The sequence below is a fragment of the Myotis lucifugus genome, unplaced genomic scaffold (genome assembly GCF_000147115.1).
Source record: "Myotis lucifugus unplaced genomic scaffold, Myoluc2.0 scaffold_166, whole genome shotgun sequence".
Taxonomy (NCBI): domain Eukaryota; kingdom Metazoa; phylum Chordata; class Mammalia; order Chiroptera; family Vespertilionidae; genus Myotis; species Myotis lucifugus.
Window position 1 is genome coordinate 2,682,168 of NW_005871214.1, and position 25,745 is coordinate 2,707,912.

At 36.3% G+C, this 25,745-nt stretch overlaps 1 protein-coding gene across 1 annotated transcript in view; it reads right to left on the reverse strand.

Annotated features, from left to right (window-relative positions):
- Window positions 1-1,121: 1,121 nt before the first annotated feature.
- Window positions 1,122-25,745, reverse strand: part of LOC102417625 (leucine-rich repeat-containing protein 9) — a 92,572-nt gene continuing 67,948 nt past the window's right edge. The window contains exons 27-33 of the mRNA XM_023759926.1: window positions 22,841-22,977; window positions 19,173-19,390; window positions 15,462-15,530; window positions 9,855-9,995; window positions 4,804-4,945; window positions 2,046-2,214; window positions 1,122-1,179 (exon numbers count right to left, since the gene is read on the reverse strand). Of these exons, the coding sequence (XP_023615694.1) occupies window positions 1,122-1,179; window positions 2,046-2,214; window positions 4,804-4,945; window positions 9,855-9,995; window positions 15,462-15,530; window positions 19,173-19,390; window positions 22,841-22,977 (934 nt within the window). The remainder of the gene's footprint in view (window positions 1,180-2,045; window positions 2,215-4,803; window positions 4,946-9,854; window positions 9,996-15,461; window positions 15,531-19,172; window positions 19,391-22,840; window positions 22,978-25,745) is intronic.

The following is a 25,745-nucleotide window of genomic DNA, read 5'->3' on the forward strand; positions in this document are numbered from 1 at the left end:
TATGAAATAGCACTCAGTTATTCTTAGAGCATGAATGACTTGTTGAACTCACAATTAGCCACCTTTAGGAAGAGCTAGCTATTGATGTCCAGGTTTGCCTCTAAACAATTCTTAGAGCAAACCCAGTTTGAGGATTTTTTTTCCAAGTATAGTCCTAAAAAAACTGATCTGTGATTCAACTGGTTAAACTCAACTTGCTTTAGTAACAATTGTTTGGTAAGAACTGTATGCTTTAATTTAAGGTAACTCTAAATGAACATATTTTACAAATGAAAGCATGCTTATTTTCCTAAAATTACGTTTCTTAGTATCTTCACACTTGGAGTGCGGGTGAATTTCCCGCCAAAATATAAGATGGCTCTGTCTTTTGGTTTTGTTCCATCCACCAAAAGGGTGGATTACAAACAAATATTTGGTAATACGCAGTTACAATCGGCCCGAGTTTACACGTTTCCCGCACTCCACCGCAAATCTATATGAACCGAGTTAAAGACGGCTCCCGCGGAGTACGCGCAATTCACGCGAGCCGACTTAACTCGTTTCCCGCACTCCAAGTGTTCATATGATAGGCCACAACGAGATTTTATAACCAAAGGTTTCCAATACCAGGACTAAATATTTGAGCCTTTGGACTTTTATGTCACTCGTATCTTTTTAAATTGTTGTATATATAATAGTTAATAATTTTTCTAATATAGAAATCTAATCGAATAATTAAGATAACCATAAAGAAAATTTAAGAGAGAGCCAGTGTTGCTCAGTGGTTGTACATCAACCCATGAACTAGAAGGTGATGGTTTGATTCCCTGCCAGGGCACATGCTCAGGGTGTGGGCTGGATCCCCAGTAAGGGGGCGTGCAGGAGGCTGCTGAGCCTTGATTCTCTCTCATTGATGTTTCTATTTCTCTCTCCCTCTCCCTTCCTCTCTGAAATCAATAAAAAAATATTTTTAAAAAGTTAGTAAATGAAATTCACTAAGGGTGACAAAGATTACCTTCACATGAAACTGAAGTGCTTTAGTAACATACGTAACATGATTATCTTTCCCGCCCCCCGCCCCCCGACATTATCTGCTAGTTTTTGCACAACTACTAAACAGAAAGAGGTTTCTTGGTGTATGTTCATTTCTCTTTAGGTAGTGCCATTCTATTTGATCTTGGGAAGTGTCTGCCAGGAATTCTGTCAGAAATAAAATATTTGAGTCAAATAATTGTGACAAGTTCTTAATGGATCAGCTAACTTAAGATAATTCTGCAGTAAATAATTTCTGTATTTTATATGTGTAAAGTTCAAAAAGATACAAAAGAGAAAATGATCCTAATTTTTGGCTATCTAAAAATTGGGTTATCCTGAGGACTCAATGGGACATGACTGATTACAGCAGGGAAGTCAGTACAGCAAGAGCCAGGCCTAAGCTAGATCTGCTGCTGAGTAGGTCCCTCTAATAGATGACCTAGAGCTTGGCCACCAAGAGGCTGGTAGACAGGTAACAATTGGAAATCAAGGCAAACAGGTTTTGAGCAGCAGAGTGAGTTCTTAATGAGAAGTAGCAGGCTCTTAGGCATTGAGCTGGCCTCTAGGGCTAGAGTCCAGAAGGGGGAAGGGCAAATAGGAGCTATAAGGAGAGATTTGAAGAATTTACAAAATTCTCAGTCTTTGTGATTTCAGAGAGTTGAAATTATTGTTTAAAACATAAGTGATCTGCTTTGCATATTCAGTGAGTAGAAGTGACTTGGGAGAGAATACAATTAAAAGTAGTTTCCATGTAATTAAATTTTCCCTCACACAAGTACTAGGTGAGCACTCTTCTACCTTGATAGCCATTCTAACTAAGCCTTTTTGGATTATGATGCAAAAATACTGGACTTCAGGAAAGATTTGGTGAATGTGGGATAAGAAGTCCATGCTATGTGATAGTTTTTCTCAGTTCTCAGAATGAATATGCAATAGTATATAACAATATTTCCTATTTTTATAAATGACTAGCAGATTTAAGAAAGTTTTTTAATGATGAGAAATTATATTAAAGCACAGAATAGCTTTACCTTCCCTCATCTTGGTTGCTTTGGTACATTTGTGCCGTTGGAGATGCCATATTCTGATGTGATAAAAGAGACGGAGAGAGAGTTATTCCTCTGAGTTGCCGAAAAGCTATTTCTGCATGGATGCTCCGAGGATTATTTGTCAGAATTCCTGCATTCTTGGTTTTTTTTTCTGAAATTAGTAGTTATGAAACAATAGATACATTAATCAATAAAATAAATGATAAAAATTTGTCCTTCAGCTGAATGTATGCTACACATATTTCATAATATGAATTAAAATGTTTAATAAATATAGAATTGTAATATATTTTTAGCACTTAATGCTTAACTCTCTGAGCTAGTGAATCAATTTGATCCTTTCTAGCTTTTTTTAAGTTGAATTTATTGGGGTTACATTGTTCAATAAAATATATAGGTTACAAATGTACAGTTCTACAGTACATCATCCGCACATTGCATTATGTGTTCACCATCCCAAGTCTAGTCTCCTTCCATCACCATTCATCCCGCTTATCCTCTTCAATCTTCCCTCTCTAGGTAATTTTTAAGAATATAAATATCCAGAGCGGTGTACTATAATAGATGTATAGATAAAATGACCATAATTCTCAAAATAAAAGCTGACAAAACATTCTATATAATAAAAGGCTAATATGCAAATAGACCAAATGGTGGAACAACCGGACAACCGAACAACTGGTCGCTATGACATGCACTGACCACCAGGGGGCGTACGCAGAACATGGCAGGTGTTGGCCACAGCAGGATGGTGGAGCAGGTGAGTGGGGACACCATACCAAGACGGGCACCGGTTGCTGTCATCGGGACGAGCCACTGGTGGTTACTGAAAATTCTTTGCTTGCACCTGCTGCCGGTGCTGGTCCCGCTGGCACCCACAGCTGGTGCTGGAGCTGCCACTTGCACCCGCTGCCGGCACCTGGTGCCAATCCCAGCAGGTGTGAGCTGGGGCTGCCAGCCTTGATTGCCCCTGAGGACCTCTCCACCTCCACCTCTCCACCTCCCCCTGCCCCTAAGGGGCAATCGGGGTAGCAGCGGGGACACCATACCAAGGTGGGCACCTGCTCGCACCCACTGCTGGTGCTGGTCCAAATCACTCTGCACCATCAGCAGGTGTGAGCGGGGCTGGTGCTGTCAGCACGTGGGAGTGGCAGCAGTGGGAGCGGGACTGCCGGCAGAGAGGGGACTGGGGGCCGTGGCAGGAGGGGCCAGGCAGGGACATGGAGGATCGGCTGAGACCCACCCCTGTGCCCACCACAGCCTCGCAGCCCACAGTTCCTTTCAAGGTGCACTGGACCCCTAGTAGACTATAAGAAATCACAGGATCTTTCCAGAAAATCCTAAAAAATAGTTGCACAATGAATCTTGAAGAAAGATATCTGAGAAGGAAGTTATGGAGATGAATCCAGGGTTGAACTAATGCCACATACATTGACTAGAGGCTCAGTGCACAAAATCCATGCACTCAGCGGGGAGGGGGTCCCCCAGCCCAGCCTGCACCCTCTCGCAGTCAGACATCCTTAGCACTGCCGCGGAGGCGAGAGAGACTCCTGCCACCGCTGCTGTGCTTACCAGCCATGAGCCCAGCTTCTGGCTGAGCGGCGCTCTCCCTGTGGGAGCACACTGATCATCAGGGGGAAGCTCCTGTATTGAGTATCTGCCCCCTGGTAGTCAGTGCGATCATAGTGATGGGTCATTCTGCCATTCGGTCGATTTGCATATTAGCCTTTTATTATATAGGATGACTTTCCTGAAGATGGTATTATCTTGTTAAGGAGCCTAATAATTTGGTACATCCAGTTTTACAGATAGCTCTATTTACTAGATAAAATCATAAACATTCTGATTATGATTAAAACCTTGAAACCATAAGTATGTAGAAGTATGAAAAATAAATTAAAAATAATATCTTAACAGAGTAAATTATGGTGGGTTTCTTTTAACTGAGTTTTCCTGAAAAATAATCACATAGAACAATCTGTTATTCTTAGCAGGCTCTTAGATCTTTTTACAGTTATTGTGATGTTCAGTTTTATTGTCCAACAGTGGCCTGAGCAATGTGGGATATTAAAAGCAATGGAAGAGATGAGCCCCTCAGAGAAGGAGCAGCTAATCCCACTTTCACCAAATGGTCATCAGTGAAGATCTGAAATTAGGGGAAAGATATGATCCAAGCCTGAATTAAAATGTACATAATAGAATGAACCATTTCCATGCCCTGTCCTTGTAGCATACTTTCTCCTTTAGAGCTCTACCTCTAAAATTCTACACTAGTGTTGTCTCCATGAATATTTATGGTTTCAAGGATAAAGTCTGATCTTTTCTTTCTAAGATATCTTTTAAACCACACAAGTCTTATTATCAATATTTTTAAGCCTCTATTTTCTACTTTCAGCAGGATGTACTAATGAACTGGTATTAGTTGTCATTTGCTATAAAATATACAAAATGAAATAAAAACTTTAAAAAAAATGTCAGGAAAGAATTGTGCAAGTATCACAATGTTTGAATTGCAAACACATGTTTAGTTACAGCGTATTAATAGCTGAGCAGAACCAAAAAATACTACAGACTTCTTTGAAATCAGAATGGCCAGATGAAACATGCAATTTTAAAGTGTAAATTTAAAACATGCAATTTTAAGTAGTCATAGAAATTAAACAGAGTTTTGTTTCAAATGAAGTGGGTTTTGTTATTTTTTTGTTTGTTGAATATTCACTTTGAAACTCTGTCAAAATACCTTCAACTTCAGGAGTTAAAGTGAAGTCAGATCCCAAGTAATGGCTAAATCCACCAGGCAGAATTATATTTGTTATCTTTATGGGAGATTTCACTTGGCCAAATGGTCCACCATCCATAGGAGCGTTGGTAACAGGAATAAACTATGTAATAAAATAAAAACAATTAAGAACCCTCACCTCCAAAACTCAAGTCAATAGGTTTAGTTCTACCATAAGCCCCATTTGATAATAAAAATTTTTTAGGTTATGACTTACATATTTGTCTAAACTCAGAGTTAGTTAGAGGCAAAATCTGTTAAACAGTCTTTGGGTCTTTAACCTCCCACAGAACACTATGTTCTGTCTTTTCAGATGCATTGTATTCATCACTAGAATCCAATGTGATGGCACCAACCCCTTTCCAAAAGATCTTCACAATAAAAATGTAGAATTAAGAAAATAAAAATTAAGCCTTTCCCCTTTGTAATGTTTGTTCTTCTTTTCTGAACAGAAACTTCTGGACGGTAGAAGTTCTATCTTCTACATTTTCATATCCTCACAGTATCTCATCAGGAGCCTTGCAGTAAATTAGTTTTTCAAAACAAACAAATAAAATGAGGACTAAGAAAAGCATCTTATAACAATCACTTGTAATGATTGTGCTCACTCTCTAAATAGTGTTTACCTTTTAAGTTAGTTGAGGATTAAGAGGCTTTTTAAAGAATTTCAGAATCAGTAAATAGAGGAGGGAGACTCTTGGTTTCCCTAGAAATTAGTGCTTTCTGTGTCTTCATTAAGACTGATCCTGTTTATACTTTAAAAAATGTAAATTCTGAATATATGACAATTTCTTTAGAGACATAGGCTTTTGCATTTGTATAAAATAACTGATTTTCTTCATATTTCAGTGAGTGTTGTCAAGAATGCAGCTTTGTAATGAACATTAAGACATCAGGGATTTTACTAAAGCTGGCAAATCCCAAATTCCCTAAACCAATTCCTTTCTGGGGCTCTCTCCCATTACTAATCTAGAATGTTGTCAAATTTTCTTCTGAAACCAAAGCACCAAAAATGTGTTGGTTTAAAGGACAATTTTAGGTTTCATTTATTCCTTCTTTATTTGCTGTTTAAAAAGAAAGAACAGCAGCAACTTCAACAAAGAAAAATACAAAGATAACTGATAAACTTCAAAAGTATTCTGTCTCCTAAACAGCTAAAAGAAATAATGGCTCAATTTTGTTCTAGGCATGAAAATAAAAAAAGTATTATTGAATTTTAAAATAGGTTTCTCTAGAACAGTGATGGCGAACCTATGACACGTGTGTCAGAGGTGACACGCGAACTCATTTTTTTGGTTGATTTTTCTTTGTTAAATGGCATTTAAATATATGAAATAAATATCAAAAATATAAGTCTTTGTTTTACTATGGTTGCAAATATCAAAAAATTTCTATATGTGACATGGCACCAGAGTTAAGTTAGGGTTTTTCAAAATGCTGACACAGCGAGCTCAAAAGGTTCGCCATCACTGCTCTAGAATAAAGACGTCAAATATCCCATTTATATTATTAATCATGTATTGATAAATTTTAAAAAATTAAATGTTTACATATAGAATAAGTTGACATATATAAGAACTTAATTTTTATATATGGCTCTGATTCAAATGGCAAGAATAGGTATCTAGAATCATTCAAGACAACATCATAGCAAAGTAATGGGAAAATGAGTTCACTATATGAGAAACAGAAAAGAATAGGCATCAAGCAAACCCTCTAGTGAAATACTCATCATTGACTAAAATTTGACTTTATGTAATTTTTCTGCTATCTAATTCAATTAATAATATATATGAAAATTAATGATCTTTAAAGTTATGCCAAGTGATATCCTTATATGTAATTTAGTGAATTTATATGTAATTATATGTAATTTTTCAAATTCAGTCAACATTACCTTGAAATAGAATTTATAAATTTTAAAAATATACTTTATTGATATTTTTACAGAGAGAAAGGGAGAGGGATGAGAGTTAGAAACATTGATGAGAGAGAAACATCAATTTAGCTGCCTCCTGCACACTCCCTACTGGGGATGTGCCTGCAACCAAGGTATATGCCCTTGACTGGAATCGAACCTGGGACCCTTCAGTCCGCAGGCTGACGCTCTATCCACTGAGCCAAACCAGTTAGGGTGAATTTATAAATTTTAATGTGACGATTTTTATAGGTCTCTCACTGGAGCCCTCACATATATGGTGTGGTAGGCAGAAAATCCATCCCTCGAAAAAATGTCCACACCCTAATCTCCAAAACCTGTGACTACTACATTACATGGTAAAGGAACTTTTCAGTCATAATTAAATTAAGGGTTTTGAAATGGGTAGATTATCCTGGTTTATCTAGGTAAGTCCAACACAATTATAAGATTGTATTTAGTCCTTAGAAGAAGAAGGCAGGAGGGTCAGAGTGAAAGAAGATGTAATTTAGTGATGGAATCAGAGGTCAAAATAATGCCATTGCTGGAAGAGGGCCACAAGCCTCTAGAAGTTTGAAAAGAAAAGAATAAATTCTCTTCTAGAGCTTCTAGAAGGAATGCTGCCCTGCCAATACTTTTGATTTTAGCTCAGTAAGACTGATTTTTTGGACTTTTGACCTTCAGAACTGTAAGATAAAAAATTGTGTTGTTTCAAGTCACTAAACCTAAGGTAATTTGTTATAGCAGGAATAGGAAACCAAAGTTTTCCACTCCTGGAAGCAAGTAGTGACTTGCTCCAGAAATATGAAATAGAGAAAGGGAAAGGAGGCTTAAATCACTGAATTAAATTTTATTTGATTATTTGTTGAGCTTTGAAAGACTGGAACTTGTGACAATAATTTCAGTAGATGATATTAGATCATTCTCTTTCTTAGATATATCATACAGATTAGTAACTAAGATTTTTTTTCACAAAACATAGTTTTTAGAAAAATTTTTTTGAGATATAACCCACAAATAAACCAGTTTCCTTGGCCTAATCTAGGTAATCTTTATTAACATTGTACACCTTAAGTCTCACAGGCCTCCATAGCTCCTTTGACCTATAATAGAATCTTTTTGGTTAATTAAAAAAAAGTCAAGGTTAATAAAAATGTCAGGGAATAATTAAAAATTATATATATATATATATATTATATATATATATTATATATATATATATATATATATAATTCATATTTCTCTCTAAAAATTTTAAAGCATAAAATACATGCATTCAACAATGTTTTGATGAAGGGCCAAGGTCTTCTTGGATAAATCACACCTAAGGTTTTGCCTACAATGTCTAGTTTTGGTTTCTTTAAAATGTCTAGTTTTGGTTTCTTTAAAGTAGCAAGAATTTAAAGACATCTGGAGAAAATTTGAAAGAATTTTCCCACATATTTTGTCTGAATCTTTGTAATTTTCTCCCATATTTTGCCATTTTCTCCCATATTTTGCCATTTTCCCCTCCTAACCTAATTTGACATTGTGTGTGTGTGTGTGTGTGTGTGTGTGTGTGCATAGAAACAGAGAAATAGTAATTTAAAATTTGCATTTTAGTGTATGCTTATTTAAAATAAGAGAACATTAAATCTTGAGAACACACACAGCCAACTCTTGAAAAATATGTGAATATATTACTGAAAGTTAAAATGGACTGGAGAGGAATATAGCATATTCAGTGTGCTCTGAGATTTAGTTTGTTTTACAGAGGGAATGGAGAGAGTCGGGTAATCTAAGTGAAAGCAACTATAGTAAAGTCATATAGTAAGTCATATCTCTTTCCTCAACATAACTTTTAGAAATAATCTTCATTTGCTAAGGTCTATGCTCTCTGGCTTTCATTTACATTAAAGGTTCACTTACCTTCTCACTGCCCTTCTCCCACCAACAATACCAACCAGTCCAGGTCTTCATAATCTCCTTCTTGGATTATTTTAAAAGCTTTTTAACTGGTTTTCCTGTCTTTAGCCTCTTCTTCCTAAACCCTTGCAAAGGCATTGCTCTAATCATGCTGCTTCTTTAAAAAAAATATATCATAGCTTTTCTGTGCTAAATTTAGTCTTTGGAGGATGGTCAATGATAGAATTTCCTTATGATATGCTTTGGTGGCTTCTCTCTCTAATTTCTTTCCTACCATTTTTAGGAAAGAATACCTTTTTAGGGTTCATGGGTAAAGGCCCAATTATTCTACCAATATACAGAAAAAGAGATACACATCTCTCTTGTTAGATGAACTACACAGTCCAGAGAGTTGTGGTTAGAATTCCTTCCTTCCCTTCCTATCTAAGTGGAAAGAGTTTTGCTAGTTTCTGTTTATAAAAGTGACTAGAGGCCTAGTGCATGAAATTTGTGCACTGGAGGGGGGGCGTCCCTCAGCCCGGCCTGTGCCCTCTTGCAGTCTGGGACTCTTCAGGGGATGTCCACCTGCTGGAAGTCAGACATCCCTCTCGAAGTCCGGGACTCCTTGCTCCTTACCGCCTGCCTGTAGTGGAGGCAGGAGAGGCTCCCACCACTGCTGCTGCCCTCGCCATCTGTGAGCCTGGCTTTTGGCTGAGCAGTGCTCCTCTTGTGGGAGCGCACTGACCACCAGGGGACACCTCCTGCAGTGAGTGTCTGCCCCTGGTGGTCAGTGCATGTCATAGTGACTGACCGTTCCACCAGTCATTCCGCCATTCGGTCGATTTGCATATTAGGGTTTTATTATATAGGATATGTTGTAGTCTCTTACCTTAGAGCATTATCATACATATTGAGCAAGAGGCACACATTTTAAATAATTAGCTTTATATCAAAGTATGTTATTAGAAAAAGGAGCTCCCCTGGCTTGTGAGTGTGTGTGTGTGTGTGTGTGTGTGTGTGTGTGTGTGTGTTGAGTGCTCTATTCACCAGATCAAGTCTTTGATAGTAATAACTAAAAAGATACTAAATAATCTACAAAAACATCATAGCCTGGGTTTAAATATTTAAGTAAAAATGCACAACATAGAATGTTCATTTACTAATAATATATATATTTTAAAAGAAAAGGTATAAATAATATAATTATTACCGAATTTTTCCTTGCTTGTAGTTCAGAGAAGTGAAATTCAGCTTTTGCCCTATCATCTGAATTCACAGGAATTCCATCTAACATCTGTAAGTTAGGCAGTCGAAATATGAGCATATGGCGATGTACCATTTTCCTAGAAATCTGATTAAAGATAAAAATAATTTATTAAGAAAATCTTTTATTTCAAATGTTAACTTTTATAGAAAAGGAAGTTTACCATGGGCAACAAAGAGGTAGATGATACAAATATGAGCTCCCTTTCTGAAAGATTTCTCAATTCCCTGTTACGCTAAATGAAAGTAAGAACTTTTCTTTTTTCTAACTAAGGCTACCATTTGGAGGTTTAGTCTCTTTTTTAGAGTACATCTATAATAATAAAAGCGTAATATGCTAATTAGACTAGACAGCTGAATGACCATCCAGATGTCCTTCTGGACGAAGCCAGGGTTGCGAGGGCCGAACCCCTTGCACGAATTTCGTGCATCAGGCCTCTAGTATATAATATTGTTCATTAATTCCAGGCAATCCTACCTCAGGAATAGGCTTGTATTATAAAAGTTCACTTGTAAGTAATTAGTTTGAAGCATATTTTCCAACAGGCACTATCCAGTTTAATTCAATACACATCTATTGAACTGTATAATCTATCACTTCATAGTACCAAACTACTCTTAAAAATATTTGCATATGTGCATAAGAAGGTGTGGAGAAAGAGTTAACATAGTAGGCCTGAGGTTGTTATTTTTAGAAGGGTCTGCTTACAAGGATAGTTCTTGACTAATGTTTGGTACTTAGATTTTGGAAGTGTTTCCACCATCCTAAACTTTCACTGTACATAGACTACTTATACAATAATATGATTTATGCTCAACCTGCTTTCCTTCTGAGATCCTGGAATTTTGGTATGTGATAGGCATAGGGTACCTATGTGACTAGCCCCCAACAAAATTCTTGAGTGCTAAGTCTATTGGGATTCCCTAGGCAGAAACATAGCACACATGTTGCTGCATTTTTGTTGCTGAGTGAAGAGTATGTATTGTGTGACTTCTCATGGGAGAGAAAGAGCATAAGGAAGGCTGCACATGGATTTCTCCAGACTCTGCCTATGTCTTTTTCACTCATCACCTGGCTGTGTATCCTCACTATACCACTGTAATAAATCTTAGCCATAAGTACAACTATATGCTAAGTCCCACAAGCCAGTCCTTCTAGCAAATCCTTGAACATGGGACTGACAACACAATCATGTGTTGTGCTATTTGTGATAACAAAACAGTCATCAAAAGGAATGAATAAACTATTTATTAAAAATGTAGCAGATACATATACATTAATGGAGAGAGGTCTCTAAGACAAATAATTGAGTGAAAGGAAAAATTTGACCACATTTTTGGCCATGAAGCAAGCTTAGTAAATACCAAAGATTATAATAAATAGGTTCCTCTAACTAAAATGTAATAATGTGGCAGGGTAGTAAGAAGCTAGGAAAATCCCTGGGCAAGTAGAACAGGGAAACTGAGATAAGAAAATTAAGCATGGACAAACAGTTTGGGCAGCTTTCAGCTATCTTGTGAATCACAAGACCTTATCTTACCCAAGCAAGACACTTGAGAGTAAGTGGTTTATATCTCTCCTTCTAACCAGAGAATACATAGCCTAAATCACCCTGGCCTGGGAAAATAGAGAGCAAAGGCCAAATTAATGTCATTTTTTCCAGCTAAACCCAAGGACACATAAACTCTGGAAGACAAATAACAAAAGCCCTAAAAGCACTGGGTTGGTATCACTTAAGGGGGGAATGTTAGGCAGGACAGATTAGCTGCTAGGGCAGAAGGTGAGGAAGGGGGAAGAAAGGGGAAGAAAGGGAAGAAGTCAGTAGTCTTGTTACTTGCCAAGATAAAATCTCCAGGTGTTTTCTAACTTCTTGGAAAAGCCACAACAATGTAAAAGGGGGACCTTGAAATCTATTCTATCTGGCAAGGGAACCTTGAAACCTATAGATCAGCGGTTCTCAACCTGTGGGTCGCGACCCCTTTGGGGGTCGAACGACCCTTTCACAGGGGTCGCCTAAGACCATCGGAAAACACATATATAATTACATACTGTTTTTGTGATTAATCACTATGCTTTAATTATGTTCAATTTGTAACAATGAAATTGGGGGTCACCACAACATGAGGAACTGTATTAAAGGGTCTTGACATTAGGAAGGTTGAGAACCACTGCTATAGAGGGTAAAGGTATAAAACCCTTAATCCCCCACCAGGCAGGGCACTCAGACAAGCTGAGTTGCTCGCTTGTGCTTTATGGCAAGAGTATTCTTAATAAATTTACTTGCTTTGCCTCCTTAATAAATCCGCTTGCTTGCCCAGACAGCATGACTTAGTGGTTGAGCATTGACCTATGAACCAGGAGGTCACAGTTCAATTCCTGGTCAGGGCACATGCTGGGTTGTGGGCTCAATCCCCATTTGGGGTGTATGGGAGGCATCTGATCAACGGTTCTCTCTCATCATTGATGTTTCTATCTCTCCCTCTCCTTTCCTCTCTGAAATCAATAAAAATACATTTTCAAAAAAGGAACAGGAAAAACACTACATAGCAAAACTTTTAGAATGCTGCTAATGCAATATTTTGTAACCTAAAACTTATTCAGTTACAAGAAACATAAAAAATTAATGAGTGAGGAATCCACTTAAGCGTCTTTTTAAAAGCAAATTCTAAGAAACTAAAAGAAAGAAATAATAAAGGATGGAAATTAATGAAATAAAAAAAGAGAAATAATACATTTGATAAAACCAAAATATGGTTATTTGAAAAGAGTAATACAATAGACAAACTTTTAGTAAGCCTTGTCAATAATAAAAGAAGAAAAAAGCAAAAATCAAGAAACTTACGTATAAAAAGATAACAAATAGAATGGAAATTTTTTAAATTCATGAGAATACAATGATAACAATACATTTAAAATTCAGATGAAAAGGATAATTTTATAGAAAAATAAGACTGCTTAACACTGGCTTTTGAAGAAATAGAAAACATGACTAGATTTGTAGTCACTGAAGAATTTGAATAAGTAGTTTAAATCTACTTATTAAGCCCAGATGGTTTTAGAGATAATATTTAATTATCCTTTAAGGAATACGTGTCTTCTCCTAGATAAGCTAACTCATAGACTAGAAAAAGAGGGAGAATTCCACAGTTAATTTCATGAGGCAAATAAAAAAGTTTGATGAACTTGAATAGTATAAAAAGATAGAATTATATTATAAATTTACTTATTTCTATAGGTACAGCTATGTATGCTACATGAAATCTTAGCAAATTAAATCCAGAAAAGTAAAAACATGACTAAATAGTATTCATCCCAAGAATTTTAGGGTGGTTAAGCACTAGAGTCTATTTTTTAAAAATGTAATATATTTTTATTGATTTCAGAAAGGGAGAGAGAGCTAGAAACATCAATGATGTGAGAGAATCATTGATTGGCTACCTCCTGCAAGCCCCTCACTGGGAATCAAGCCTGTAACCCAGGCATGTGCCCTTGACTGGAATTGAACCAAGGACTCTTCAGTCCGCAAGCCGACTCTTATCCACTGAGCCATACTGGCTAGGGCAACACTAGAGTCTATTAATCTAATTTACATATTGACAAATTAAAGAGAAAAACTGTGTTACCAACCAGTCAAAACCCAATATCCATTCATAATAAACCGGAAAGAAAGGAATTTCCTTAAAATGTTGAAGGTTATCTACCCATAACCTAGAGCAAACATCATATTTAACAGTGACAACTTAGACACATTCTTTTGAAGTTAGTAACCTACTATAATTGCTTCTATTCAACACTGTACCAGAGGTCCTAGTCAGCACATCAAGTGAAGTAAAGGAAATAAAAAAACATAAGGATTGGAAAGAAATAATTGAGTCATCCTATATAATACAAGCCTAATATGCTAAGTGTCTAGTCATCTGGTTGGCTGTTCAACCAATCAAAGCGTAATATGCTAATGAATGCTAAGGCTGCTCAACCGCTCTCTATGATGTGCACTGACCACCAGGGGGCAGACAGTCGACCAGTCGCTATGATGTGCACTGACCACCAGGGGGCAGATAGTCGTCCGGTTGACCAATTGCTATGACGTGCACTGACCACCAGGGGGAAGACACTCCAACAGATGGGCCAGACATGCCCTGGAGTCCTCCTGCAGTCCCTCCCCAGCTGGCCAACCTCCCGCATCCCTTCTCAGCCCTGATAGTGCACTGGTGGGTTCCCTTGGCCTGGCCTGTGCCCTCTCACAATCCAGGACCCCTCGGGGGATGTCGGAGAGCAAGTTTTGGCCCAATCTCACAGGCCAGGCTGAGTGACACCACTGGTGCACGAATTCGTGCACTGGGCCTCTAGTTTATAGATAATATGATAGTCTACAGAGAAAATGCAACAAAGTTTACAATCCATTAGAACTAAAATAGAGAGTTTAGCAAGGTTCCTGGATAAAGAAGAATATGCAAAAATCAGAAGTTCTATACTCCAGCAATAAACAATTAGAAAAGTGTAAAAAGACATTGTTTAAAACAGCCATTAAAACAACAATAAATCTAATCAAAGATGATTAAAATCTTTAGGAGAAAATTAAAGGACATAAAAAATGTAGGGATATTTGTGTTTATGAATGGGAAGGATTAATGCTATAAATATTAGGGGAGACTGCTTATTGTTGTTGTTGTTTTTTGTTTTTTTGTGTTTTGTTTTTTTTGTGTGGAAATAGCTCTCTGATGTAACACTACTGGGCTCTCTCAATCATTTCACTTTTCCACTGGGGAAGTAGGGTGATTTAATAAATCTGGAAATAATAAATTGGGCTTGTTTAGTTCCCATCTTTCATTTTGGAAAGAGCTCACTGTTGGAAAGAGCTCCTCAGTCAAGTATTTTCTGCTAATGGGTAATCATGATTGCTTATTTCTGGAATCTGTTAGCAGGCCCACTTAGCAGGCCCACTTGGCTTTCTCACTAAGCTAAGCAAAATATTTTCACTTCTCATCTGCCACTATCATATTTCTCAGTTTGTTATTAGGTGAATAATGGTGCTACTTATTAGATGCCTTCAGTGACTCCAACAGGAAAGGTGGCAAATTTCTTCCTAAATTAATTTAAATTCAATGCAATTCTAATTAAAATATCAAGATTCTCATATAACTTGAGAAGCTGTTTGCTGAAACTCATAGAAAGAGTAGAGGGCCAAGAATAGCCAAGACAGTGAAGAAAGAAAAACAGAAGGTAGAATAGAAGGAGAGGTGCTTACTCTATCAGATATCAAGACTTAATATAAAACTTTAGTAATTAACACAGGATAATATTGGTATACAGGAATTGGCAAATAGGCCAATGAATATAATGTAGAACCCTAAAACTGAGCCTCATGTATATGACAATGGAAGTTTATATTGGAACCAGATGAAAGAAGACACTAGTCAATAAATTGTGCTTGGAAAACTGTCTGTGAATACATAAAACAAATAAAATTAATCCTTTCTCACTTTATATAAAAATAAATTATGTATAACTGTAAGTAAATTAACTAGTAAGTTAGAAAAGTAACATACTCACTGGATTGCCATAAATTGTAAGCTCTCTGAGAGAAGAGATACCATCAAGTTTTTCCAGTTCTGCTATATCCTATTTAAAAGTCAATAAGTTATTATTTGGTTAGATCCAACATCTTCAAATATATACTGATTTGAAGCTAATTATATATGTGTTGGATTGCAGCTAGCTCACGATTGAATCCTGTGAAGTGAGCTTGAGTGACAATATTCTGTATTGTTGATTAAAGACAAGTCTGTGTAATATTGATTCCAAATACATGATTGGCAGAGATGACATTCTAACATGGGAAAGAGGACATATAGCAGCAGTTACAAGAAAAGACAATTTTTTTTTTCTCAGAAAAGTTATGATCTATTCTAGGACTCAGATTATAATTGATTACTTTCCTAGAGAATTGACTCAGAAGTGTGGAAAAGAAGGTGAATCAGTCTAAACAAATTTCAAATGTATATATGCAATACAACCTTAACCATAAAGGAACATATGCTATTGAGTGGACGCATCCTGATATATTTGCTGGGAATATATGTAGTTGAAAAACTATTTCTCTAGTTGAATTACTTGTCTTCCCTAGGATTGGATTATTTCTTATTTATTTAACATTGGTGAAAGTTTGCAAATACTGTACATTTTAGTTTTTTGCACAGAGAGTCCCAAACAAGATAAATCCAAAGAGACCCACACCAAGACATATTGTAGTTAAATGACAAAAGTTAAAGAGACAATCTGAAGAAAGCAAGAGAAAAATGAGTCACATAAAAGGAAACCCTATATAGCTATCAGCTGATTTCTCATTTAGCAACTTTATAGGCCAGAAGGAAGTGGCAGGACATCTTTAAAGTGCTGAAAGAAAGGAACCTACAACCTAGAAGAATTTACCCAGTAAGGTTATCACTCAGAATTGAATGAGAGATAGAGGTTTCTTGACAAGCAAAAAAAGAAAGGACTTTATCACCATTAAACCAGCTTTATAAGAAATGTTAAAGGGTCTTCTCTAAGTAGAAAAGGAAAAGCCATAACCAGAAATAAGAAAATTTGAGAAAGGGAGAACCTCACAAAGCCAAATATTCAATAAATACAGCAAATCAGACATTTAAAAAGCTACTACACAGGTTAAATGAGATGCTTAAAAGTAGATGCAATTGTTGGATGCCAGATAGGGGAATCATTTAGACACAAGGACCAAGCAGGACTATAAGAATGAATTAAATAACATCTTTCAACTGTGATCCTGTGATTCTTCTTGCAGAAGCAAGACTATTGGCAACAATTTTCCAAAACATGATAGCTAAGTCAAAAGCACCAACTGGAATATGTTATCAAGAATATGCAGTGTATGAAAGACTTTAAAGTAGATTAATAAAGGACTGCATATACCTTTTTTGGAAGTATTATTTTGCTAATTTTTCAGTGCTTTTTCCCTTCTAGGCTATAAATCCTTGTTAATTCAGGGATTATAATCTGATTGGCCAGTTGTGGAAATTAATGCTGGTGTTAGTCTATCCATGTTGGTAGGAATCTAGAGAGAAGATCACTCCCAAAAAGAAAAATTGAACCGAGAGTTAAGAATTTTGAAGAACATAATATTTTCAGTAGAATTAAACAGAATCTCCAACTTAACCTTATTCTTCTCAGTTCATTTCCCCCCAGCTAAATGTATGGTCATATTAAGGTACTATAATTTGAATGGTTAGAAGAAGTTTAATGGTAAAATGATCAATTTAAATTCAATGAAAAATACCATTCCAAGGACACAATAAACAAATAAGGGCTGATAATTAAATAATAATCAATACCCCTTCATTCAATGTATAATCTTCCATGATTTATCCTAGTGGTTGTCCTTTAGCTATCTTAAATTTTGATAATAAATAAGCTTGACTAAGGATTATCCTGTTTAAGTTACTGGGGAGGAAGTTGCTATATCAGTTGATCTGCCTTTCATTCACTTTCTTTAGTGGGTTAGTAGGGTGGGGAGGGGGGTTAGAGACACTTCTAGGGAAAAGCAGGTTACCTGGTCTAAACTCCTTATAAGTATACTGATAACTAGATGTTCTGTCAAATAGACCAATGTTATTTACTAGAAGGTCCTTGTTTATTAGATGCTCTTAGTGGATCTCTCTGGTTAAGGACTGTTTATAATAAATAAACCTAGGATGTAAAGAATTATCAGGCATGGCTCCCTATAAAATGTCATATAAACTGTAAATAAAACACTCCCTTGTTGTATGGGATCATATTGTTCGGAGAGCTCTTATTTTATTCTAAGCTGGACAGTGTGCGTGTGTGATATGGAAAGAAAGGACCTGAGAAGCCATGGGAATGTCCCAGGTCTTGTATATTCTTGAAATTATTTGTAAAGTGTGATACTGGGTAAGATCTTTGATTCATGTAGGTCTAACTTGACAATCCTTTGTGTTAACTCAGTTGCTATCATTGGAAAGATTGTTTATAGGATAGCAATTTTCCTAATTTATATTTCTTTGTGGATAAAACTTTGTAAGAATCATTGGGTTTTGCAGTCTTATCTCAGATGAATTTTGTTGAACCTTGATAAATTAATTGCATGATGTTTTCTTCTCTGAATGTATATTTTCCAATTGCTATGTAGAAAAGGGCACTGCTTATGATTTCCTTCTAGCCTCAGACACCTTCTAGCCTTAGATCACCCAAGCAAAGGCTTTCTGAACTGGAGTAAGTACAGCCACGGACAAATATTGATTGTGTACCTATTATGTAGCAGGCACTATATATACGGACACAAATGTGGGCAGGACAGACTCAGTCCCTGCCCTTTGGGGCAGCCCACAGTTCATTTTGTCTTGGAGTTTGTTTTAGAGATATGGGCAGAGTAGTACAATTGATAAAAGGAGGACTAACAGATCATCACCAAAGCACTGAGAGAAATGTTAGGGCTGTATAAAGTTATGTATACTTTTAACCCTCTCATCTGCATACTATCTCAGGAAAAAGTCGGGGCAGGCTCAGTTGAGGCAATGGTCTAGGTTGAATTTTGAGCAGCGAAAACTAAGGCAGGATCCTAAGGAAGCCTTGAGTAGGGGGAGATGGAATATTAAACCATAATTAGGAATGACAGAAATGTCAGGTAGAACAAGTCCATATGTGAAGTTTAAAGGACCAGAGGAAGTCTGGAATTGAGATGCAGAAATAGCATGGACCAAGAGTAAAGTAGTCAAGAACAAAGGCCATCTCTTAGAGAGGACTGCTCAGAAGAGCCGTAGGACATTATATATATATATGTATATATATAAAATTTCAGAGAGGAAGAGAGAGATAGAAACATCAATATGAGAGAGAATCATTGATTGGCTGCCTCCTGCACGCTCCACACTGGGGATCAAGCCCACAATCTGGGCATGTGCCCTGACCAGGAATCAAACTGTGACCTCCTGGCTCAAACTCCGAAGCTCAACCATTGAGCCACGCCAGCTGGGTGAGCCTTAGAACATTTAGAGCTAACCTTTCTTTTGTTTGTTTTCAGGTGGATGCATGTGGGTTGGTTGGATTTATGTCTAGAAGCAGAGTGGACATCTTTGCATCACAGGCTATTTATATGCCTCTGATCACAAAGTATCTGGCGTATAAATGATAAGTAACACACTAGCAAAGTTTTCATTGGTGTATTTGGAAGCTTTATGTTCAGAGGAGTTAAGTCTTGTAAGTCTCTTAACAAAAACAAAATAATGTTACCTGGATTTTATTATATCCTAGGAAAAGTTTTTCTAGTTTTACCAAAGGTTGTAAGTTGTTCAGCTCTCGTAGTCTGTTTTCTTCCAGGTGAAGTGCCAACAGGGAGCTTGGTTTGGCAAAGGCACTGTCATTAAATGCTCTGATGCGGTTATGGTCCACTACCAATTCCTGAAGAACTAGTAAGTTGTCAAGCCCTTCAACTTGACTGATTTCATTCCCTGAGAAAAGATAAGTCATGATATATCAGGTGAGCCCAAACTTCCTGAATGAAGGGTTATCTATCTTCATTTAAATATTTTCATACATTTATTTTTGAAAAAGTATTTATTTATTTATTTATTTATTTATTTATTTAATTGTTTTATTGCTTAAGCATAACCAATGGACATAAGACACTGTAGGGTAGGGGAGGCCAGGGGACTGTCAAGGGCGGGGGAAAAAAGGAGACATATGTAATACTCTTTGAAAAAGTATTTAAAAGAATATATTTCCAAGGAGAAATAGAAATGTGATTTTTAAGAAGGAAGACATCATCAAACAATATTTTGTAAAATTTTCTCTTTATGTTTGAAAGATTAAGATGTGACATACACAATATCTGTTCAGTAATTAAGTACTAGAATAGTCTTAATTACTGGTTTTGACAAAAGTAGATATATAAAAGTGCCACAAAAGATATGCTCCTGAGTATATCTGATTATTCTAATAGGCATTCAAATAGGTTCATATAATTATTTATTAAAGTAAATGAATTTGTTGTGTTAAGTTGAAAAAATACACCTTAATACACTTTCTCATAAAAACATATTTTATACTATAACCACATTAAAAATTAAGAATTCATTACATTATGTTAAAAACTCAGTCCTCTCTTTTTTAAAAATATATTTTTATTGACTTCAGAGAGGAAGGAAGAGGGAGAGAGAGAGAGAGATAGATACATCAATGATGAGATAGAGTCATTATCGGCTGCCTCCTGCACATCCCTTACTCGGGATTGAGCCCACAACCTGGGCATGTGCCCATGATCAGAATCGAACCCGGGACCCTTCAGTCTGCAGGCCAACACTCTATTCACTGAGCCAAACCAGCTAGGGCTCAGTCCTTTCTTTATAACCTGTGAGTTCTCTCTACTGTCGCAATCAATAGTTTATAAATATTAATGATCATTTATATGAGAAGATGACTCTTGAGTTGACAAAATACTTTTATATGTGTTTCCTATTAGAGTCCCCAAATAGGACAGGGTAAATATTGTTTTTTAATGATCATAATACTAAGGGTCAGAGAAGTTAAGTGATTTCCTCAAAGACATAAAAATGGCAACACCAGGTCTAGAACTGATCTTTCCATACTGCAAATGAGCAACCTTTCCCAATGACTTTATTCTGCTTTAATACCGCCTTCTGCCCAATTTCCTAATGAAATCATGAAAAACATATCAGACTATATTTTTCTCCCCTAATATATCTAGTTAGTCATTAAATCCTAGTATTTACTTCTTTTAAACTGCAGTTTGGACTTACCTCTTACTTATTGTTCTCTCTGACACTACTATAGCCGGGCCCTTATTGTCATTCATGTACTTTGGAACCAGAAAGAGCATATGCTTGGATCCAGACCTGTGTTTTATCCTATACCATACCATTTACTGGCAAAAATTTAATTATTTAACCCCACTGAGATTCAATTTCTTTTCTTGTAAAATGCTTATAAAATTACTATGCTGTGAAGGTTGAATTAGATAATCTATGTAGACAAATACCTTAACCAATGACTCAATAAGTGACAGCTATTACTGTCAGAGTAAACTGCTTCACTTCCAGCATAAGGCTGCCTCAGTGTAATTTGTCATGCTAGACAACACACTGGTCCTATACATTGTTAGATTAAATAGACCTTCCAGGGGTAGGTTGTCTTTTTTTTTATGTCAATGTATCTTTTAAAAGATCTGACATTGTTATGTTCAGTTTTTTGTTCTTTTAAGGCTAATTCTCCATGTTCTTGACCCAACTGGCAAGGACCTTTGATAGGCAAAAATATGCATTAAAAACTTAAAAATGGTCTAGAAAAGTCCGTCTTTCAGAGAAAAATTATTATACTCAGATAAACTATGCAGTTATCTTCCTATATGTCTAACTGATGTATCTCCCAACCTTTCTTCTATGTCATTTAATAATTATATTTTGTTTTTAAATTAAATTTATTGGGGTGACATTGGTTAATAAAATTATATAGATTTCAAGTGTACAATACTATGCTGTATATTGCATTGTGTGTTTACCACCCAAAGTTGAATCTCCTATCATCACCAAATATTTGACCCCCTTTATTGTTAGACTAATGTTCCAAACCCTGTTTTTTTTATGCCACTTTTCTAAAAATTTACAATTCCTACCTATTTTCAACTACAAAATGAGCATTATCCATGAGATTGATAATATTTAGAAACTTTATAAGTCACCCAGAGAACTGTATGTTCTGTTTTAATCAGGTTAGTGCCTTTCTAAGTGCTGGCCCATAGACACCACGATCTTGACCTTATGACTCTCTCCTTCCCCCACACCCTCACTTGAAAAACTCTTGGTCATGCTCACTTTCACTCTAAATTCTTTCACTTTTTCAGACTCCTAGATACATAGAGGGGTCAATGTTTCAATTTCTCTAAACTTCTGTTGCACTTAAGTTAATGACACATATTCAGAACTTTATTTTTGTTTCAGTATATTTCTACAGGTGGATCTTAAATTACTTTAGAGCAAAGATCTAAATTATATATAATAGGAATAATTTAGTATTTCTGTATCCTTTCCAGTACTTAGCACAATTCTGGGTTTAGTAAGTTCTTGTGAATTACTCATTGGTTACTTTTTATTGTTTTAAAAATAGGAAAATATATATATATGCCTAAGCGACCGTTCGAACATTTGACTGTTCAACTGGTAGCTATGACATGCACTGACTATCAGGGGGCAGACGCTCCTACCAGTAGTATAGCTTGCTTCTGGGGTCTGGCTGATCGGGACTGGGCGAGACTGGCCAGACACGCCCTGGAGCCCTCCTTCAGTCCCTCCCCACCCCGATCGTGCACTGGTGGGATCCCAGATTGCAAGAGGGTGCAGGCCAGGCCAAGGGACCCCACCAGTGCATGAATCCGTGCACTGGGCCTCTAGTATGATATAAAAGTAAATTATGTTGTAATACTATACTGTACATAGTCCTAGGATATTGCATTTTCTAGGGCTATAAAATGTTGCATTTTCTAGGGCAATATTCAATAATCCTAGAATGTTGCATTGACATTATTTATGTAAATAACCCAAGAGAAACCCATTTGTGATCACTAAAATATTTTCATCAGTGAATCTGTTTTAAGTAAATGTTGAGGCTTGTATTTGCTTATCAAAAAGGATGATAATCAAGTCAGTTTTTTACAAATATATTTTTATTAATTTCAGAGAGGAAAGGAGAGGGAGAGATAGAAACATTAATGATGAGAGAGAATCATTGACAAGCTACCTTCCACATGCCATGTGCCCTGACCGGAAATTGAACCCAGGACCCTTTAGTCCACAGGCCAACGTTCTATCCATTGAGCCAAACCTGCTAGGGCTATCAAGTCAGTTTTTAATAACAAAGACTTATGTATTAACAGTGTTGCTACTCACCCTGTAGAAAGAGGAATTTTAAATTTCTTAGTCTGTTTAGTTGCAGCTGATTTAAATTACAAATTCCATTGTAGCCCAAATGAAGAACTTCTAAATTGTGCATTATTGGAGGCAAATTTTCATTGCTCATTATATCTCTGAAACACACATGTAAGTTTGATTCCATAAGCTTAATTTCAAACCAGTTATATTATAAAAAGACAGCCTGTATGTACTTATCATAAATTGAAGATTTTTTAAAAGGATGAATTTCTTAATGTATCTGAATTAAACTGTAATAAGTTGTCTCTATATTTTATATAATAATTTTGTAATCTTTAAAATATTTTCATATGGTAAAGTATAGAGTTACTTAAAATAAAAAGCAAAAAAAGTTCAATTAGCCAAGAAAGAGAAAAAAATGCATCCAGATTAGAAACAAATAAAATTGTTTTTATTCTAAGGTAATATGATCTTATATTTACAAAATCCTAAGGAATTCACCAAAAAACAAACAAACAAAAAAACCCAATCCCCTAACGTCCCCCCACATTACTGCACTAATAAATGGGTTCAGCAAATCACAGGTTAAAAACTTAATATACAAAAATCATTTGAATTTCTATAGATAAGCAAAAAACAGAATGAAATTAAGAATTCTATCTACAATAGCATAAAAATAATACAATACTTCAGAAAAATTTAACAAAATAAGTGCAAAATGTATACACAGAAAACTACAAAACATTGCTGTGATAAATTAAAGAAGCTCTAAATGGAGAAATATTTCATGTTCATGGATTAGAAGTTTAGTACTACTAAAATGGCAGTTCTCCACAGATTGACCAATAGATTCAATGCAATCTCTATCAAAAGCCCAGCAGCGCCCCCTCCCTCTGAAAATAACCATCTTAGTCTAACAATTGTAAGGAAATTCAACGAGCCCAGAATATCCAAAACAGTCTTTAAAAAGAGCAAAGTTGAAGGGTTTACAATTCCTGATTTCAAAATCTATATATATAAAAGCCTAAGCGACCATTACAATTGAACAACCAGAATGACCAGAATAATTGGAACAACCGGTCGACCAGTCACTATGACACACACTGACCACCAGGGAGCAGCTGACCAACCCATCCCAGCAGCCCTCCAGCCCGGTGGTAGCCACATACTCCCTCAGTAGTTCTGCAGGTCCAATCTCCGGAGAATGGGTCAGGCACTGATGGACCAGCACCACCAGCTGGATCCCAACAGCGCCACCGGCCTTCTGGAAATCGGCCTCAGGCATCGCAGCCACTTCCCCTCCCTAGATATTCCGCAAGGAAGAAACAATATAAAAGCGGCCGCCAGGTGGCTCCTGACAACCAGCACGAATGTCAATGGGACGGATCGGGATCCCGGCCAGCAAGGGCATCCCACTGCCCACCTGGAGGGCCGATCGCGTTCCTGCTCCCCCCCCCCCCTAGACTCCTCCCATACATAAATTTGTGCACTGGGCCTCTAGTTTATTATAAGCTGCAGTAACCAAACCAGTCTGGTATTGGTAAAAGGATAGATACATAGATCAATGTAATAGAGCTAAGAGTCCAGACATAAACTTCTACATTTATCATCAACTGCTTTTCAACAAAGGTACCAAGGCAAGTCAATGGGGGAAAGGATCGTATTTTAAATAGCGCTGGAACAAATAGATAACCACATACAAAAAGATGAATTTAGACCGCACATTTACCTCACAATATGCACAGAAATTAAATGGTTCTTAGTCCTAAATGTAAGAGATCAAACATTAGACTTTGGCCCAGTGATTGAGTGTCAACCTATGCACCAAGAGGTCACCAGTTCGATTCCTGGTCATGTGCAGGAGACAGATGATTAATGTTGATGTTTCTCTCTCATCGATGTTTCTATCTCTCTCTTCCTCTCCCCTCCTCTCTCTCTAACATCAATAATTTCATATTTAAAAAAAGAAACATAAAACTTTGAAGAAAATGAGAAAAATGTTTGCGACCTTAGGTTAGGCAAAGAGTTTCTAGGAACAATTCACAAATCCCTGTGGGTCAGAGAAAAAGTTGATAAATTGGACTTTTTAAAAAAAAAAATTTAAAGACACCATTTAAGAAAATAAAAAGTCACACATTGAGAGAAAATACTTGTAAATCATTTATTTAATTATGGGCTTATATCCAGAATATATAAAGAATTCAATAATAGAAAGTCAAACAAACTAATTAAAATATAAGCAAAAGTTTTAAACAGTTCACCAAAAGAAGATATAATAATGGCTAATAAGCACATGAAAAGCTGATCATTAGCATTAGTCATGAGGGAGATGCAAATTAAAACTATACTGAAATTGCACTTCAAAACCACTAGAGTGGCTGTAATAAAAAATACAGACAATAGCAATTGTTGGTGAGGATATGGAGAAATTAGAATCCGTATAAAGTATTGTTGTTAATGCAAAATGGTGCAACCTATTTTGAAAATAGTTCGGCAGTTTCTTAAAAAGTTAAACATTAAATTACTATACAATGCATCAACTTCACTCCTAGGTGTCTACCCAAGAGAAATGAAATATAAGTGCACACAAATATTTCTACACAAATGTTTATATCAGCATTATTCATACTACCCCCAAAGTGGGGACAACCCAAATGTCCATCAGCTTGTGAATGGATAAATATAGTGTGACATGTCTATACAATGGAATACCCAACATACTCAGCAATAAAAAGTTCACTTACTAATACACACTATAACATGGATTAATCTCAAAAACATTAAGCTAAATGTAAGACATCAAATGTAAAGGTCCATATAGTATGTGATTCCATTTATATGAAATGTCTAGAAAACAGACCTCTATTTAGAATGTCTAGAAAATAAATTAGTGGTTTCCTGAAGCTAGAGGTGGAACAAGGAA